The sequence below is a fragment of the Dendropsophus ebraccatus genome, chromosome 6 (assembly GCF_027789765.1).
Source record: "Dendropsophus ebraccatus isolate aDenEbr1 chromosome 6, aDenEbr1.pat, whole genome shotgun sequence".
In the NCBI taxonomy this organism is placed as follows: Eukaryota; Metazoa; Chordata; class Amphibia; order Anura; family Hylidae; genus Dendropsophus; species Dendropsophus ebraccatus.
Window position 1 is genome coordinate 119,818,531 of NC_091459.1, and position 21,267 is coordinate 119,839,797.

Sequence of the window (21,267 nt, forward strand, 5' to 3'; positions counted from 1 at the left end):
TGGCAGTGTAGCAGTATGGGGGTGTCTGTCCTGTATGGGTGTCTGTCCCGTATAGGTGTCTGTCCTGTATGGGTGTCTATCCTGTATAGGTGTCTGGCAGTGTAGCAGTATGGGGGTGTCTGTCCTGTATAGGTGTCTGGCAGTGTTGGGGTGTCTGTCCTGTATAGGTGATTGGCAGTATAGCAGTATGGGGGTGTCTGTCCTGTATAGGTGTCTGGCAGTGTAGCAGTATGGGGGTGTCTGTCCTGTAGAGGTGTCTGGCAGTGTAGTAGTATGGGGGTGTCTGTCCTGTAGAGGTGTCTGGCAGTGTAGTAGTATGGGGGTGTCTGTCCTGTATGGGTGTCTGGCAGTGTTGGGGTGTCTGTCCTGTATAGGTGTCTGGCAGTGTAGCAGTATGGGGGTGTCTGTCCTGTATAGGTGTCTGGCAGTATAGCAGTATGGGGGTGTCTGTCCTGTATAGGTGTCTGGCAGTGTAGCAGTATGGAGGGGTTGCAGTGTATAGGTGTCTGGCAGTGTAGCAGTATGGGGGTGTCTGTCCTGTATAGGTGTCTGGCAGTGTTGGGGTGTCTGTCCTGTATAGGTGTCTGGCAGTGTAGCAGTATGGGGGTGTCTGTCCTGTATAGGTGTCTGGCAGTGTTGGGGTGTCTGTCCTGTATAGGTGTCTGGCAGTGTAGCAGTATGGGGGTGTCTGTCCTGTATAGGTGTCTGGCATTATAGCAGTATGGGGGTGTCTGTCCTGTATAGGTGTCTGGCAGTGTAGCAGTATGGGGGTGTCTGTCCTGTAGAGGTGTCTGGCAGTGTAGTAGTATGGGGGTGTCTGTCCTGTATGGGTGTCTGTCCCGTATAGGTGTCTGGCAGTGTAGTAGTATGGGGGTGTCTGTCCTGTATGGGTGTCTGTCCTGTATAGGTGTCTGGCAGTGTAGTAGTATGGGGGTGTCTGTCCTGTATGGGTGTCTGTCCTGTATAGGTGTCTGGCAGTGTAGTAGTATGGGGGTGTCTGTCCTGTATGGGTGTCTGTCCTGTATAGGTGTCTGGCAGTGTAGTAGTATGGGGGTGTCTGTCCTGTATAGGTGTCTGGCAGTGTAGCAGTATGGGGGTGTCTGTCCTGTATAGGTGTCTGGCAGTGTAGTAGTATGGGGGTGTCTGTCCTGTATAGGTGTCTGGCAGTGTAGCAGTATGGGGGTGTCTGTCCTGTATAGGTGTCTGGCAGTGTAGTAGTATGGGGGTGTCTGTCCTGTATAGGTGTCTGTCCTGTATAGGTATCTGTCCTGTATGGGTGTCTGGCAGTGTTGGGGTGTCTGTCCTGTATAGGTATCTGTCCTGTATAGGTGTCTGGCAGTGTAGCAGTATGGGGGTGTCTGTCCTGTATGGGTGTCTGGCAGTGTTGGGGTGTCTATCCTGTATGGGTGTCTGGCAGTGCAGTATAGCAGTATGGGGGGGATCGTGTAGATCGGGGGGTTCACCGCACCCAGGCGCCCTGTACTGCCGCGGTCAGGGGGGGTCTCCGCAGGGTCCCTGTGCCCCCCGGGTCAGCCTCTTACCATACATCGCTGCTGTGTCCCCGGCCGGGCGCCGCTCTGTGCTCGGTGTCTCCTCCTCGGCTCCAGCATCAGGGAGGGGGCAGGGAATGAATGGAGGGGCCGGAGCGGCTCATTCAGCTCCTGTCCCCGGGGAGGGGGCGGGACTATGCAAATATCTCCCCTCCCATCATGCCTCGGTCCGTGCTGCTCCCCCCTCTGTCCGCTCAGGAGGTGGGAGGTCTGCTGGAGCCCCGCGCCCTGTGTGCAGCCTCACCGGGGACAATACAGACCCCAACTCCTCCTGCGGGGGGCGCTGCCGACCCTCACATCTCCCCATGCACAGACTGCAGGCACTGACCGGATACATGACCGTGTACAGGGGCGCCACTGCACCTCATACCTCACCCACCACAGGGAGCGCCACTGCACCTCATACCTCACCCACCACCACAGGGGCGCCACTGCACCTCATACCTCCCCCAATAACCCCCCCCCCCCCATACAGGAGGCGCCACTGCACCTCATACCTCCCCCAATAACCCCCCCCCCCCATACAGGAGGCGCCACTGCACCCTATACCCTCCACCACCAACAGGGGCGCCACTGCACCTCATACCTCCCCCAATAACCCCCCCCCCCCCCATACAGGGGCGCCACTGCACCTCATACCCTCCACCACCACAGGAGGCTCCACTGCACCTCATACCCTCCACCACCACAGGAGGCTCCACTGCACCTCATACCCTCCACCACCACAGGAGGCTCCACTGCACCTCATACCCTCCACCACCACAGGAGGCTCCACTGCACCTCATACCCTCCACCACCAACAGGGGCGCCACTGCACCTCATACCCCCCCTCCCCCATACAGGAGGCTCCACTGCACCTCATACCCCCCCCCATTGCCAATAATCAGCCTGTGTAAAAGGGCCTGTACTAACAACACTGATACTTTAGACTACATGGCAGCATTATTTGTGCATACAGTATCTGGCGGTATTATCTGCGTGTACAGTGGTGTCCGCCCTACAGCATCCTAATGCCACATCCACGTCTGTATTGCATCCCGTGGCCGCCAATCGCACAAACACTAGACAACACTAAACGTAGTGATCCGTGATCTTTTTCTGCGGCACGGACTGCGGCCCCGTAGACACATACGGGTGTATGAACGGAGTCATTGAATAACATTAGTCTGATGTTCTGTCCACAACTACAGACGAGCTGCTGCCATCCGCACTGATATCTGTCACTGACCCTCACATAAGAAGCAGCTGAGCTCAGCAGGGCAGTATTTTTGTACAATTTGTACACTATAGCAGTATTATTATTGTACTGTATGCAGGGCCGTTTTAATACATTGGTGGGCCCAGTGCACAGCCCTCAAGAGTGCCCCCCCCCCCCCCCATCCCAGCGTTATCAGAATCGGAGCTCCACACACAGTATAATTCCCTGAAAATGTCCCCACACTGTATTAAGAGCCCCAATACATACGGTAGTTACCTCATAACTAGAGATGAGCGACCCTGGAGCATGCTGGAGTCGATCCGAACTTTCGGCACTTGATTAGCGGTGGCTGCTGAAGTTGGATAAAGCCCTAAGGCTATGTGGAAACATGGATATAGTCATTGGCTGTATCCATGTTTTCCAGACAACCTTATAGCTTTATCCAACTTTAGCAGCCCCCACTAATCAAATGCCGAAAGTTCGGGTTCGGATCGACTCAAACCCGGTTCGCGCATCTCTACTTATAACCTTATAAAGATATCATCAATGATACCATTACATAATACCACCAGACTATGACCCCTATCACTACAGACCCTAAAAGAGAGTGCAGTTACATCCAGTGACTCACAGGAGGAGTCTTCTCTGATCAGAGTCTTTCACCTTTTCTTTGGCTCCATCCAGCGCGGGCCGTAATGAAGTCTCCCCCGGCTGTGAATCTTCTCTCCAGAATCTGCTAGAGAAACATTTTAGGCTCCAAAACATACAGTAACAAGGTCCCCTATACCCCTATACAGTAGTTACCCCCCTATGTACCCCTATATAGTAGTTACCCCCCTCTGTGCCCCTATTTAGTAGTTACACCCCTCTGTGCTCCCACTTATTAGGTATGCTCTGTGCCCCAATATAATAGTAAGGTCCCTATATAATAAAGGCACCTCTGTGCAGCCCCAATGTTAGTATAGACCCGTGTGCTGCCCCCAGTAGTATAGATCCCCTGTGTGCTGCGCCCAGTAGTATAGAAAGCTGTGTACTGCCCCCAGTAGTATATAGACCTCTGTGTGCTGCCCCCAGTAATTTAGACCACTAGGTGCTGCCCACAGTAGTATATAGCCCCCTCTGTGCTCCCCCAGTTATATATATCCCCCAGTAGTATATATCCCCCCCTGTGCACCCCCGAGTAGTATATATATATCCCCTGTGCTCCCCCCAGTAGTATATACTTCCCCTGTGCACCCCCAGTAGTATATATATCCCCTGTGCGCCCCCAGTAAGCTTTCCCAATTATATATACCCCCTGTGCACCCCCCCAGTTATATTTATATATATATATATATATATATATATATATATCCCCTGTGCGCCCCCAGTAGTATATAGCCTCCCTCTGCACGCCCCCAGTTATACATACCCCCTGTGCACCCCCCAGTACTATATAGCCCCCCCTCTGCACTCCCCCAGTTATATAAACCCCCCTGTGCACCCCCCCCCCGTTATATATACCCCCCATGCACCTCCCCAGTAGTATATAGCCCCCTGTGCACTCCCTAAGTTATAAATACCCCGATGCACCCCCCCCCCGTAGTATATAGCCCCCCTTGTGCGCTTACCGAGTTATATATACCCCTGTGCCCCTCCCCAGTTATATATACCCCCTATGTGCTCCCAGTTATATATATATACCCCCTGTGTGCCCCCCCCCAAATTATATATACCCCCCTGAGCGTGCCCCCCCCCAGTAGTATATAGGGCACCCCTAGCAGTATAGACCCCCACTGTGTGCTGCCCCCGTTATATAGCCCCCCTTTGTGCTCCCCCTCCCTGGCCTCCCATATAGCAAATAACAAAAAAACAAACGCGTATACTCACCTGGGTTCGCGCGTTCCTCTTCTCTTCACCTCAACCTGGTGGCCGCAGGCAGTGCTTTGCCTGCGGTCACAAGAGGCCGCTGTCTCCTCTCGCGATGCCGGCGCTGAGTGACGTCACTCAGCGCCGATACCACTGCGGGAGAGCGGCTTCTTGTGCCCGCAGGTAAAGCACTGCCTGTGGCCACAAGGATGACTGACAGGAAGGAGCCAATGGCTCCCGACCTGTCAGTGACGCTGCTGCTGCCCGTACCTATGAGCGCTCGTTACGAGCGCTCATAGCGCAGGGGGGGGGGGGGGGGGCCTGCAGGGGGCGCCATGGATGGGTAACTTACCCATCCCGATGGCGCCCCCCTGGCAGGCTGGTGGCCGGAGCCCTGTGTGACCGCACTGGTCGCACAGAGCAAAGGCCGGCCCTACTCAGAGTGGGCCCCTTTAACCAGTGGGCCCGGTGCACGTGCACCATGTGCCCTCTGGTTAAAGCGGCCCTGACTGTATGGCACCACATTACTTTATGTGTGTGTATAATATGACTATAATACTACTTATTTGCACAATATAGTACCATTATTTATGTATACTGCATGGCAACTTTATTTATTTCTACATTATGGCAGCATTATATATGCGTACCACATGGCACTATTACTTATTTGTAAAGTATGGCAGCATTATCTATGTGTACTATATTTCACTATTACTTATTTGTACACTATGGCAGTACAGTGGTACCTTGGATTATGAGCATAATTTGTTCCGGGACCGCGCTTGTAATCCAAATCCACTCTTAAACCAAAGCAGATTTTCCCATAAGAAATCATAGAAATGCAGACAATTGGTTCCACCCTCCAAAAATAATGATTTATTATTCTGAATAACATATAAAACAGATGAGACAAACATTCAGAAATATGTGATGATATAAGTCACACCTTGTATCACACTGGCCGGGTCACGGAACGGCCGGTGTCAGATAAGATCATCCCGGCTGGTACTGCAGTACCAGCCGGATGATCTTTAGCACCGCTGAGTTCTGATGTGGTCGCATCAGTGTGCGCCTGCATCAGAAATCCCTTCTGCACACAATGGAGCGTGCGTCCAGAGCCGCACGCTCCATTGTGTAAACTGACAGGGTTGAAATGTCATTTTTTTTCGGCACCGCTAGAACTATTCGGTACCGCTATACTATTTGTATACGCTCCGGACGGGGTTCCATAGACAGCAACATAACATATATTTTCGTATTAATTACGCCCGTTGTTGCAATCAGCAACAACGGCCGTACTTTTACGAAAATATATGTCGTGTGAACATAGCCCTGCTGTGCAATAGTCTGCAGTGAGAAGAGAAGTTCTGCAACAGCTTGGGCAGGGAACTGGCAGGAGTGCAGAGGGAGGGAAGTAGGCAGGGTGGGAGGACTCTGATGGAGAGCTGAGGGAAAGCAATGTATTGTGGGGATTGTAGTACTGAGTGACAGCTTAAAGGGGTTATCCAGCACTACAGAAACATGACCACTTTTCCCCCTACTCTTGTCTCCAGTTCAGGTGCAGTTTGCAATTATGCTCCATTTACTTCAATGGAACTGAGTTTCAAAACTCCACCCAAACTGGAGACAACAGTAGGGGGAAAGTGGCCATGTTTTTGTAGCGCTGGATAACCCCTTTAACCAGGGAGTACAGAAGTACCCAATGTCGGAGTGCCCCTTTAAGGCAACTCTACAAGAATAGAGAGAAGTATACAGACATTTGCAGTTGATTATAACGGACACAGTAAGTGCCGTGCGTCCCCCATAGCCCCAGACAGACAATTGCAGCAACAATCATCACCAAAGCAGCAAAAAAAAGAAATAAGGAAGAAGGAGCGACGGTCGGAGGCGTGATGGTTTCTATAGAAATAACCGTGGAAAACAGCAAGAACATAAATATTTGTGCACAGGTGCTACACCCTGCGGAAATTACCAAAACATAAACATGATCTGTGCATCGATGATGTCATCATTATGTCACTACTGGTGAGCACAGATGTAGCAGAGCTGAACTGGTCACGGAGCAAGGTGCTCTGTAATAGACTTCCCTGCAGTCCTATGTAAAACCACAGATAAGACAGAGTGACATCACCACCAGTTATACCAGTCCCATAACAGACTCAGCTCTGCTGCGCGGACTCCAGTACTGCACTGTGTCATCCTTATGGGAGCCGAGCAGCAGCCAATTATTCACACATTATTAGTTTAGAGACTTCTCCAGAGATTCACTAATTATTGTCTTGTTCTAAGTGAGATATAACATCCGGAGCGTACAGCCAGAACTGTATACTGGCACATCAGCTGTATACCCAGCTTATATCAGCTGTACATATATATACAGTTATATACAGGAGATACCCAGGTTATACCAGCTGTACATATATAATTATATACAGGAGATACCAAGGTTATACCAGCTGTACATATATAATTATATACAGGAGATACCCAGGTTATACCAGCTGTACATGTATAATTATATACAGGAGATACCCAGGTTATACCAGCTGTACATACATAATTATATACAGGAGATACCCAGGGTATACCAGCTGTACATATATAGTTATATACAGGAGATACCCAGGTTATACCAGCTGTACATATATAATTATATACAGGAGATACCCAGGTTATACCAGCTGTACATATATAATTATACCTTATATGCTGTGTGGGATGACTGGGTCAGGTGAGGTCACTCGTCACATTTCCTCACAGCTGTCACACCGGCCTCATCCTCTTCTTCCATAGTAAACATGCATTTGCCCAAACAGATTTGTCTGCAGAGCCTTGGGTTAGAGAACGCTTTACTGCACTGCTGGAAAATACATTGCACAATAGACTCTGCCTGACTGACTTCTAAAAGGTGTAAAATTTAAAGGGGGATTCCAGTCTTGGCAAAAGAATTTATGAAATATCTTAACATTTTATATAATTTTCCAGTATACTTTCAATATTTATAATAATTCCTCATGCCTTTCAAGGTCTCTGCCTGCTGTCAGCTTTTTTTATGTACTTACCAATAGCCTAGTCATACGTCACCAGTGTCTATGTAGAGACCACCCCTTTAATGACCAACAAGGGGCCCTTAGAGGGATTGTATATGGATATCATTTCACTTGGGGCTCCTGTACTGTAGTACTTGAGTCATGTATAAGTGATAACATACGTTCTAGCAGTGGTTTCCTTTCATCTAAGACAATCCCTTTAAGCATATAATCAAAATAATATGGCTGACACTTTTTTTTTAAGAAGATCTTTCCTATATAATCCCTTTAAGGATGTCATCAATACAATGGGGCCTGTTCCTTTAAGAGGCTATTTTCTATACAGTCCCTTTAAAGATGTCATCAATATAATGGGGCCTGTTCCTTTAAGAGGCTATTTTCTATACAGTCCCTGTAAGGATGTCATCAATATAATGGGGCCTGTTCCTTACGAAGCTATTCTCTATACAGTCCCTGTAAGGATGTCATCAATATACAGAGGCCTGTTCCTTTAAGAGGCTATTTTCTATACAGGTCCTTTGAGGATGTCATCAATATACTGGGGCCTGTTCCTTTAAGAGGCTCCTCTCTATAGAGCACATGGAAGACAGGTTGGATTCCAGCTCTGGTACCAGACTGGACAATGTGCTGGGAATGCTGAGCGCTGCTGGGATAAAGAGGAGCTGAAGTCGGCCATTGTGTGCAGGATGAATGCTGTATTGTTCATGGTGAGGGGGCAGCATTCCTGACAGGCTGCTCCACCGAGCGCCACTGAAGGATTGGGGGAGACGACTGGACACTGTATTATACATATGACACATATGACATGCTAAGCAATATGTGAGGGTACACTGCTGGCACCAAACAGGGATAGTGCTGCTAAATGCCACATAGCTTGCACATTAGATTAAGTTAGATTGCTATGACTCTTGGACGACTAACAAAGATCCCCCTCCAGGCTGCCCTTCCCTAGTGGCCTTGCTACAAGTTATCTGGGCAATGTATGTATCTGGGCATTTAATGGACACCAATTGCAGTGTATGGGCAATGGGCGGTGTATGGCATTATCTGAATAGAACTGTTTACCTGGGCAGTACACAACATTATTTATCTGGACTCTCTATGACTGTTTATCTGGGGTTTACCTATGGCTCTGTGTATCTGGGCACTGTACAGCACTGTTATATGAGCATGCTGTGGCTCTTTATCTGGATACTGTACAGCACTGTTATATGAGCATGCTATGGCTCTTTATCTGGATACTGTACATCACTGTTATATGAGCATGCTATGGCTCTTTATCTGGGCACTGTAGAGCACTGTTATATAAGCATGCTATGGATCTGTGTATCTGTGAACTGTACAGCACAGTACTGTTTATCTGGGTACTGTACACTACAGTATTTTACTACTTTTAATTACATTCTACACTATCTGGGCACTGTACAGCACTATTTATCTGGGCACTCCATGGCTCTGTGTATCTGGGCACTGTACAGCACTATTTATCTGGGCACTCCATGGTTCTCTTTATCTGGGCACTGTACAGCACTATTTATCTGGGCACTCTATGGCTCTGTGTATCTGGGCACTGTACAGCACTATTTATCTGGGCACTCTTTGGCTCTGTGTATCTGGGCACTGTACAGCACTATTTATCTGGGCACTCTATAGCTCTGTGTATCTGGGCACTGTACAGCACTATTTATCTGGGCACTCTATGGCTCTGTGTATCTGGACACTGAACAGCACTATTTTTCTGGGCTCACAGCACTATTTATCTGGGCACTCTATGGCTCTCTTTATCTGGGCACTGTACAGCACTATTTATCTGGGCACTCTATGGCTCTGTGTATCTGGACACTGAACAGCACTATTTATCTGGGCTCACAGCACTATTTATCTGGGCACTCTATGGCTCTCTTTATCCGGGCTCACAGCACTATTTATCTGGGCACTCTATGGCTCTGTGTATCTGGGCACTGTACAGCACTATTTATCTGGGCACTCTATGGCTCTGTGTATCCGGACACTGTGCAGCACTGTTTATCTGGGCACTCTATGGCTCTGTGTATATGGGCACTGTACAGCACTATTTATCTGGGCACTCTATGGCTCTCTTTATCTGGGCACTGTACAGCACTATTTATATGGGCACTCCATGGTTCTCTTTATCTGGGCACTGTACAGCACTATTTATCTGGGCACTCAATGGCTATGTGTATATGGGCACTTTGCAGCACTATTTATCTGGGCAATCTATGGCTCTGTGTATCTGGGCACTGAACATCACTATTTATCTGGGCACTCTATGGCTCTGTGTATCTGGGCACTGTACAGCACTATTTATCTGGGCACTCTATGGCTCTGTGTATCTGGGCACTGTACAGCACTATTTATCTGGGCACTCTATGGCTCTCTTTATCCGGGATCACAGCACTATTTATCTGGGCACTCTATGGCTCTGTGTATCTGGGCACTGTACAGCACTATTTATCTGAGCACTCTATGGCTCTCTTTATCTGGGCTCACAGCACTATTTATCTGGGCACTCTATGGCTCTGTGTATCTGGGCACTGTACAGCACTATTTATCTGGGAACTTTATGGCTCTCTTTATCTGGGCACTGTGCAGCACTATTTATCTGGGCACTTTATGGCTCTGTGTATCTGGGCACTGTACAGCACTATTTATCTGGGCACTGTATGGCTATCTGTATCTGGGGACTGTGCAGCACTATTTATCTGGGCACTCTATGGCTCTGTGTATCTGGGCACTGTACAGCACTATTTATCTGGGCACTCTAGCGCTATGTGTATCTGGCCATTGTACAGCACTATTTATCTGGGCACTCTATGGCTCTGTGTATCTGGGCACTGTACAGCACTATTTATCTCGGCACTCTATGGCTCCGTGTATCTGGGCACTGTACAGCACTATTTATCTGGGCACTCCATGGCTCTGTGTATCTGGGCACTGTACAGCACTATTTATCTGGGCACTCCATGGTTCTCTTTATCTGGGCACTGAACATCACTATTTATCTGGGCACTCTATGGCTATGTGTATCTGGGCACTGTCTAGCATTATTTGTCTGGGCACTCTATGGCTCTGTGTATCTGGGCACTGTACAGCACTATTTATCTGGGCACTCTTTGGCTCTGTGTATCTGGGCACTGTACAGCACTATTTATCTGGGCACTCTATGGCTCCGTGTATCTGGGCACTGTACAGCACTATTTATCTGGGCACTCTATAGCTCTGTGTATCTGGGCACTGTACAGCACTATTTATCTGGGCACTCTATAGCTCTGTGTATCTGGGCACTGTACAGCACTATTTATCTGGGCACTCTATAGCTCTCTTTATCTGGGCACTGTACAGCACTATTTATCTGGGCACTCTTTGGCTCTGTGTATTTGGGCACTGTACAGCACTATTTATCTGGGCACTCTATGGCTCCGTGTATCTGGGCACTGTACAGCACTATTTATCTGGGCACTCCATGGCTCTGTGTATCTGGGCACTGTACAGCACTATTTATCTGGGCACTCCATGGTTCTCTTTATCTGGGAACTGAACATCACTATTTATCTGGGCACTCTATGGCTATGTGTATCTGGGCACTGTCTAGCATTATTTGTCTGGGCACTCTTTGGCTCTGTGTATCTGGGCACTGTACAGCACTATTTATCTGGGCACTCTATAGCTCTGTGTATCTGGGCACTGTACAGCACTATTTATCTGGGCACTCTATAGCTCTGTGTATCTGGGCACTGTACAGCACTATTTATCTGGGCACTCTATAGCTCTGTGTATCTGGGCACTGTACAGCACTATTTATCTGGGCACTGTACAGCACTATTTATCTGGGCACTCTATAGCTCTCTTTATCTGGGCACTGTACAGCACTATTTATCTGGGCACTCTTTGGCTCTGTGTATCTGGGCACTGTACAGCACTATTTATCTGGGCACTCTATGGCTCCATGTATCTGGGCACTGTACAGCACTATTTATCTGGGCACTCCATGGCTCTGTGTATCTGGGCACTGTACAGCACTATTTATCTGGGCACTCCATGGTTCTCTTTATCTGGGCACTGTACAGCACTATTTATCTGGGCACTCTATGGCTCTGTGTATCTGGGCACTGTACAGCACTATTTATCTGGGCACTCTTTAGCTCTGTGTATCTGGGCACTGTACAGCACTATTTATCTGGGCACTCTATAGCTCTGTGTATCTGGGCACTGTACAGCACTATTTATCTGGGCACTCTATAGCTCTGTGTATCTGGGCACTGTACAGCACTATTTATCTGGGCACTCTATAGCTCTGTGTATCTGGGCACTGTACAGCACTATTTATCTGGGCACTCTATGGCTCTCTTTATCCGGGATCACAGCACTATTTATCTGGGCACTCTATGGCTCTGTGTATCTGGGCACTGTACAGCACTATTTATCTGGGCACTCCATGGCTCTGTGTATCTGGGCACTGTACAGCACTATTTATCTGGGCACTCCATGGTTCTCTTTATCTGGGCACTGTACAGCACTATTTATCTGGGCACTCTATGGCTCTGTGTATCTGGGCACTGTACAGCACTATTTATCTGGGCACTCTTTAGCTCTGTGTATCTGGGCACTGTACAGCACTATTTATCTGGGCACTCTATAGCTCTGTGTATCTGGGCACTGTACAGCACTATTTATCTGGGCACTCTATAGCTCTGTGTATCTGGGCACTGTACAGCACTATTTATCTGGGCACTCTATGGCTCTCTTTATCCGGGATCACAGCACTATTTATCTGGGCACTCTATGGCTCTGTGTATCTGGGCACTGTACAGCACTATTTATCTGGGAACTCTATGGCTCTCTTTATCTGGGCACTGTGCAGCACTATTTATCTGGGCACTTTATGGCTCTGTGTATCTGGGCACTGTACAGCACTATTTATCTGGGCACTGTATGGCTATCTGTATCTGGGCACTGTGCAGCACTATTTATCTGGGCACTCTATGGCTCTGTGTATCTGGGCACTGTACAGCACTATTTATCTGGGCATTTTAGGGCTATGTGTATCTGGCCACTGTACAGCACTATTTATCTGGGCACTCTATGGCTCTGTGTATCTGGGCACTGTACAGCACTATTTATCTCGGCACTCTATGGCTCCGTGTATCTGGGCACTGTACAGCACTATTTATCTGGGCACTCCATGGCTCTGTGTATCTGGGCACTGTACAGCACTATTTATCTGGGCACTCCATGGTTCTCTTTATCTGGGCACTGAACATCACTATTTATCTGGGCACTCTATGGCTCTGTGTATCTGGGCACTGTCTAGCATTATTTGTCTGGGCACTCTATGGCTCTGTGTATCTGGGCACTGTACAGCGCTATTTATCTGGGCACTCTTTGGCTCTGTGTATCTGGGCACTGTACAGCACTATTTATCTGGGCACTCTATGGCTCCGTGTATCTGGGCACTGTACAGCACTATTTATCTGGGCACTCTATAGCTCTGTGTATCTGGGCACTGTACAGCACAATTTATCTGGGCACTCTATAGCTCTGTGTATCTGGGCACTGTACAGCACTATTTATCTGGGCACTCTATAGCTCTCTTTATCTGGGCACTGTACAGCACTATTTATCTGGGCACTCTTTGGCTCTGTGTATCTGGGCACTGTACAGCACTATTTATCTGGGCACTCTATGGCTCCGTGTATCTGGGCACTGTACAGCACTATTTATCTGGGCACTCCATGGCTCTGTGTATCGGCACTGTACAGCACTATTTATCTGGGCACTCCATGGTTCTCTTTATCTGGGAACTGAACATCACTATTTATCTGGGCACTCTATGGCTATGTGTATCTGGGCACTGTCTAGCATTATTTGTCTGGGCACTCTATGGCTCTGTGTATCTGGGCACTGTACAGCACTATTTATCTGGGCACTCTTTGGCTCTGTGTATCTGGGCACTGTACAGCATTATTTATCTGGGCACTCTTTGGCTCTGTGTATCTGGGCACTGTACAGCACTATTTATCTGGGCACTCTATAGCTCTGTGTATCTGGGCACTGTACAGCACTATTTATCTGGGCACTCTATAGCTCTGTGTATCTGGGCACTGTACAGCACTATTTATCTGGGCACTCTATAGCTCTGTGTATCTGGGCACTGTACAGCACTATTTATCTGGGCACTCTATAGCTCTGTGTATCTGGGCACTGTACAGCACTATTTATCTGGGCACTGTACAGCACTATTTATCTGGGCACTCTATAGCTCTCTTTATCTGGGCACTGTACAGCACTATTTATCTGGGTACTCTTTGGCTCTGTGTATCTGGGCACTGTACAGCACTATTTATCTGGGCACTCTATGGCTCCGTGTATCTGGGCACTGTACAGCACTATTTATCTGGGCACTCCATGGCTCTGTGTATCTGGGCACTGTACAGCACTATTTATCTGGGCACTCCATGGTTCTCTTTATCTGGGCACTGTACAGCACTATTTATCTGGGCACTCTATGGCTCTGTGTATCTGGGCACTGTACAGCACTATTTATCTGGGCACTCTTTGGCTCTGTGTATCTGGGCACTGTACAGCACTATTTATCTGGGCACTCTATAGCTCTGTGTATCTGGGCACTGTACAGCACTATTTATCTGGGCACTCTATAGCTCTGTGTATCTGGGCACTGTACAGCACTATTTATCTGGGCACTCTATAGCTCTCTATCTGGGCACTGTACAGCACTATTTATCTGGGCACTCTATGGCTTTGCGTATCTGGGCACTGTACAGCACTATTATTCGGGGCACTCTATGGCTTTTTTTATCTGGGCACTGTACAGCAATATTTATAGTCATCCTGCCCTCGTGGATAACACCAACAAATGACTGGAAGGAGATCCCTAAAGAAGCCTAAACAAAAGCTGACAATCTACTCAGCATCACTCACAGTACAGTACACTGCAGTGGCTTCTTATTACCCTGATTATTTGTGGCTATAACATAGGGATGTGTTATGGAGCGTGGTGAATGCAGCAGCAGAGTAATGCAAGGTTTTACATTCCAGATGGTGATTCAGCCAAGCTTGTAAAGACCCGAGCTGAGAATGCAATGCAGCCCTGCAACCGCACCAGGGGAGGAAAGCTGCCTGCACAGCACTCTAATATCTCCTATCCATCCATATCTATCTATCTCCTATCTATCTATCTATCTATCTATCTATCTATCTATCTATCTATCTCCTATCCATCCATATCTATCTATCTATCTCCTATCCATCCATATCTATCTATCTCCAATCTATCTATCTATCTATCTATCTATCTCCTATCCATCCATCTCTCTCTCTCTCTCTCTCTCTCTCTCTCTTTACTTCTCTGCATGAAATTATCTATCTATCTCCTATCCATCCATATCTATCTATCTATCTATCTATCTATCTATCTATCTATCTATCTATCTATCTATTTATCTATCTATGTATGTATCTATCTATCTATCTCCTATCTATCTATTTATCTATCTCCTATCTATCTATCTATCTATCTCCTATCCATCTCTCTCTCTCTCTCTCTCTTTAATTCTCTGCATGAAATTACTATACCATAAATCAGCATTTGATGCTATTAATCAGTTTTTCCTTGCCTGGCTTCCGGCTATAATTAATAGTTGCTTTATAATGTGCGCTGGAGAAGTCTGCAAAATCTGTTTCCTTCTATTTGTGGATGTTTCTTCCTCTGGTGAATCTTCCTCCGCTCTGACAAATCGCTCCGGTCTCGATTAATTAGTAGCAGAAGCCACCAGATCATTTATCCGCTGACCACCGAGAGAGCTCTATTATTGACATGGTTTTATGTATAATTCCTATTATTATTATAGTGAAGAAACCAGAAGTAAGCCTAAGCAGACCTTCACATCTGAATGTGTTGCAGGTGGGTTCTATATAGGACCCCAGAGACGAGGGAAAGGGCTTCTGGGCAATGGGGAAAAAGTGGTGAGTTGTGGTATCTACAATGTTCTTCATCTGGCTTCACCATACAGCTCCATATTTGTTAGTACAAAGCATTCCTGGTGAAAATATGAAGAGTTTGCAGGCAGACAGATCCTCAGGGGCGGAGTCACTCTACAATTAACCAATCAGCTCAGGCATATCATCTACTTAAAGTGGCTCTGCTTTTATTTTTTATTTTTTTTTCTTTAATAAATAAAGCTATTGAAGTAATTAGATTGAAATTTTGCACAGACTTCTGTGGTTCTTTTAATTCAGCCTGCATTGTAAGCATTAGGTGTATCTGTGTGTATACTGCATGTGTATATGTACTGTATCTGTGTGTATACTGTATGTATGTATGTATATGTACTGTATCTGTGTGTATACTGTGTGTGTATATGTACTGTATCTGTGTGTATACTGTATGTATGTATATGTACTGTATCTGTGTGTATACTGTATGTATGTATATGTGATGTATCTGTGTGTATACTGCATGTGTGTATATGTACTGAATCTGTGTGTATACTGTATGTATGTATATGTACTGTTTCTGTGTGTATACTGTATGTGTATATGTACTGTATCTGTGTGTATACTGCATGTGTGTATATGGCATGTGTCTATATGTACTGTATTTGTGTGTATACTTTATGTGTGTGTGCTGGATCTGTGTATCGTTTATACTGTATGTATTATGGGTGTATGTATGCACTGTATCTGTGTGTGGTGTGTATACTGTATGTATGAGTATGCATGTATGTACTATACACTTTGTGTTGTGCGTATACTGCATCTGTGTGTTGTTTATACTGTATGTGTGTGTATACGTACTGTATCTGGGTGAGGTGTGTATACTGTATGTATAGTATGTATGTCTTATTTATGTGTAGGATAACATAAATCTCATGTGGGCCAATGCAACAAGCCCCCTACTTATTATGCATCCTGCAACAGAGTCTTCTTATTTGTCAGGGTGTGCATGAGTATATGTCTGTATCTGTGTGTTTGTGTGTGCGCATGTACTCAGGTTAATGTATAAAAGGATATATGTGTATGTGTGTGTGTATATGCATCTGTATTTGTGCATGCAGGTAGGTATGTACTGTATGTATACGAGTGTGATGTCTCTGTATGATGTATCTTTGTGTCTCTGTATAATGTCTCTGGATGTCTCAGTGTGTGTTACTCTATGATGTATCTGTGTGTCTCGGTATAATGTCCCTGGATGTGTGTGTGTGTGTTTCTGTATGATGTCCCTATATGTCTCTGTGTGATGTCTCTGTGTGTCTCTATAATATCCCTGTATGTCTCTGTATGATGTATCTGTGTGTCTCTATCATGTCCCTGTATGTCTCTGTATGATGTATCTGTGTGTCTCTATCATGTCCCTGTATGTCTCTGTATGATGTATCTGTGTGTCTCTATCATGTCCCTGTATGTCTCTGCTTGATGTCTCTGTATGATGCTTTATGTGATGAGCCTCTCTTGTGTATTTGTCGATTGTCGCCTGCCGCCTCCTCCATTACAGTAAATATTTCATCATCCTGTAGTCATCACAGGAGCAGATGACGCTGGATCCACTACAGGCGAGGCTTCAGCCCGGGATCTCATTATCTGTACCTCCAGGGGGCACAGAGTGCAGGGTATCCAGGGCACAGTCCGGGAGGGTTGAGGATCTGATGCACCTCTGTGCTCTGACATTTGGTGTCTTTGGCCCAGATGGACCAATACAGGTGGATGTGGAAAGAGATTGTCAAAGCAAGAGCTTCTTAGGCCCAGCTGGACCAATAGTGGAGGACATAGTAAAGAGTCGGTCAGGCACATCTGGACCAATAATGGAGGACATAGTAGGGAGATAGTCTTATAACAAGAACCCCTCTTGCCAAGCTGGAAGAGGAAACCTTGGAGGAGAGATATCTACACAACCAAATAAACAGAAGAGAGTTTGACCTATAGGAAGAGACCCCCTGGTCCGGCTGGGCCAACAGTGGAAACCATAAAAGAGAGATATCTTCGCAACAAAATCAGCTCTAACCCAGCTGCACCCATAGTATAGTAGAGAGATTTATTTCCCCTATAGCACATGCTTCTCTGGCCAAACAAGACCATTAATGGACGACACTGAAGAACGTTTGCCCCGTTGCAAATAATCCTCTGGCCCAGATGGACCAATAGTGGAGAACATAGAAGAGAGTTTGCTCAATAACAAGAGCTTCTCTGGCACTTGAGGTTTGTAGTTAAGAAATATTGATCTAGAGGATGGTATAATCTGAAGACAGACCAAGGTGAGGTCCAGTCTGCTCTGCAAGGACCCATTAGGGGAGCACTGGTCTTTTGGTCCATACATAATTGCAGACTCTACACCTGCTTTGTACATTGATCTTGATCCTATTCCTGCCAATACCCCGCCTGGCCCCTAGTCTGCACAAAAAGCAAAAAAATAGCCAGCACTCCACTAACACTTGTTCACACTGTGCAGTTGCACGCTAACATACAGACGGAAACAGAAAGTCTCAGGATTCACCGCATATGCTCTCGTACACACAATAAAAACCTGTTCTAAAGATTTTTTTTTTATTTTAAATGAGGTTCTTAGTCTAGTGGACAGGGATGCCTGATACCTTACTTGTACCCCTCATGACTCCCCCATCAGCTCCTCCTGCGGCATGGGGCATCTCTTGATCTACAAAGATCCCAAGTTATAATAAAGAAAATATATTCAACGTTTCTTAATTTCCCAGCAATTTTAGTGTAATGAGAAGAAATAGTCATCTATTATAGATGACCGATGAGGCCACAATGATCACCTGACTCCCAGCAACCAGAGCAGGTGACTTCTACAAATATCCACCATGGTAAACCTCAGGACATTACTGCAGGGTGAGCACAGAGAGCTCTGCTACATACAGGGGCTGAGGAGGCACAGTAATGGCCGCCTGTGCTCTGTGCATTTCTACATGTCTGTATTATTAGATATTCATTATAATAAAAAAGCAAATAATGGTATCAAATCTTAGACTGTATCATATCTATCTATCTATCTATCTATTATCTATCTCCTATCTATCTATCTATCTATCTATCTATCTATCTATCATCTATCTATCTTCTATCTATTATCTATCTCCTATCTATCTATTATCTATCTCCTATCTATCTATCTCCTATTATCAATCTATCTCCTATCTATCTATCTATCTATCTATCTATCTATCTATCTATCTATCTATCTCCTATTATCTAACTTCTATCTCTCATGTCTACCTATCTTCTATCTCTCTCTCTCTCTCTCTCTCTCTCATATCTCCTATCTATATCTCATATATTTTATCTATCTATCTATCTATCATTTATCCATCTATTTCATATGTATTTATATTTTATCTATCTATTATCTATTTATCGTCTATCTGTCATCTATCTATCTATCTATCTATCTATCTATCTATCTATCTATCATCTATCTTTATTTCTATCTGGCAGTCTAGGGGTTAATCCTATGAGCTGCCATCATTACTGCAAGATTAAACAGGAAGCGTTGGGCTTTTATTATCTCCTGGTTAGTAGATGGTTTCCCCCCTGGAGACTTGTTTCTTTCCTATCACACATTGGTTTCCCAGTCGGCGGATCCTGCGGTTTTCATCATGTACAGCGGCAACTTCACTTTTTATTAATAGTTTATATAACATTTCTACTAAACCCTGGAGAAATCCTCCACAGCCATTATAGAGGAGATCCCGACGTGTTTCTCTGTGCTCTGCTGCTGACATCTGACTGGTCTGTAGGAGGACCAGGTGGTTAAAGGGGCAAAAATCACCATTCATCAAAAAAATTATCATATAGATAACAGAGAACAATATCTGAGTGGAACAAGGACACCGTGCAGACTGCTGCCCCCTTATGTACTTACTCCAGCCCCCATACAGACTGTCACTCAGGGCCAGGGCCGTTTCTAGGTAATTTGAACTACAGGGCGAATCTTGCTAAAACCGCCCCCCTCAAGTGATGTCAAGGGGTGCAGTGGCGGTTGTTACTAGGGAGAAGTAGTGTGTGTATTACGGCTTAGTACAGTGTTATTCAACCCTTTTCAAATTGGGGCAAAAAAGTCATTCAGTAACTCACAAGTGACGTCTTCTTTGATCACTTTTCCTTTTCCTCTCCATCTGGCCCAGACCTCCATGACGATTTCTTCCAGCTACAATTCATCTCTTTTGAACCTGCCAGACAAACATCTTAGGCTCCGCACTTTTACAACTTCCACTTTTTTTGTGTCTTGTGCAGTAAAGTCAGTAGCTATGTGGGTTACCCCCTGTATGTAGGATCCCCTGCTGTACCCCCATATGGTAATAATCCCACCTGTGCCCCTATATAGTAACATCCCCCTGTGTTGCATCCGGCATAGTATTAATCCCCCCTGTGCTGTACCCATAGTAATATCCCCCTGTGCTCTGCCCCTTAGTAATATCCCCCTGTGCTCTGCCCCTTAGTAATATACCCCTGTGCTCTGCCCCTTAGTAATATACCCCTGTTCTCTGCCCCTTAGTAATATCCCCCTGTGCTCTGCCCCTTAGTAATATCCCCCTGTGCTCTGCCCCTTAGTAATATCCCCCTGTGCTCTGCCCCTTAGTAATATACCCCCCTGTTCTCTGCCCCTTAGTAATATCCCCCTGTGCTCTGCCCCTTAGTAATATACCCCTGTTCTCTGTCCCTTAGTAATATCCCCCTGTGCTCTGCCCCTTAGTAATATCCCCCTGTGCTCTGCCCCTTAGTAATATACCCCCCTGTTCTCTGCCCCTTAGTAATATCCCCCTGTGCTCTGCCCCTTAGTAATATACCCCTGTGCTCTGCCCCTTAGTAATATACCCCCATGTGCTCTGCCCCTTAGTAATATCCCCCTGTTCTCTGCCCCTTAGTAATATCCCCCTGTTCTCTGCCCCTTAGTAATATCCCCCTGTGCTCTGCCCCTTAGTAATATACCCCCCTGTTCTTTGCTCCTTAGTAATATTCCCCTGTGCTCTGCCCCTTAGTAATATACCCCCCTGTTCTCTGCTCCTTAGTAATATCCCCCTGTGCTCTGCCCCTTAGTAATATACCCCCCTGTTCTTTGCTCCTTAGTAATATTCCCCTGTGCTCTGCCCCTTAGTAATATACCCCCCTGTTCTCTGCTCCTTAGTAATATCCCCCTGTGCTCTGCCCCTTAGTAATATCTCCCTGTGCTCTACCCCTTAGTAATATCCCCCTGTGCTCTGCCCCTTAGTAATATACCCCCCTGTTCTCTGCTCCTTAGTAATATTCCCCTGTGCTCTGCCCCTTAGTAATATCCCCCAGTGCTCCCCCCCTTAGTAATATCCCCCTGTCCCCCCCATAGTAATATCCCCCATTCCCCCCCCCATAGTAATATCCCCCAGTGCTCCCCCCTTAGTAATATCCCCCTGTTCCCCCCTTAGTAATATCCCCCAGTGCTCCCCCCTTAGTAATATCCCCCTGTTCCCCCCCTTAGTAATATCCCCCAGTGCTCCCCCCTTAGTAATATCCTGCTCCCCCCCAAGTTATTATATTCCAAAGTGCTCCCCCCTTTAGTAATATCCCCCTGCCCCCCCATAGTAATAATCAC

At 46.4% G+C, this 21,267-nt stretch overlaps 1 protein-coding gene across 2 annotated transcripts in view; it reads right to left on the reverse strand.

Moving 5' to 3' along the window:
* The window catches only part of EFR3B (EFR3 homolog B), a 115,411-nt gene that overhangs the window by 67,597 nt on the left and 26,547 nt on the right, over positions 1-21,267 (reverse strand). The window contains exon 1 of one of the 2 annotated variants that reach the window (XM_069975761.1): positions 1,542-1,613. The exons of the other annotated variant lie outside the window; for it this stretch is intronic. Coding sequence (XP_069831862.1) covers positions 1,542-1,548 — 7 coding nt within the window. The 5' untranslated portion in view covers positions 1,549-1,613. Of the gene's footprint in view, positions 1-1,541; positions 1,614-21,267 lie in introns of those variants that run through there. 2 annotated transcript variants of the gene reach the window in all.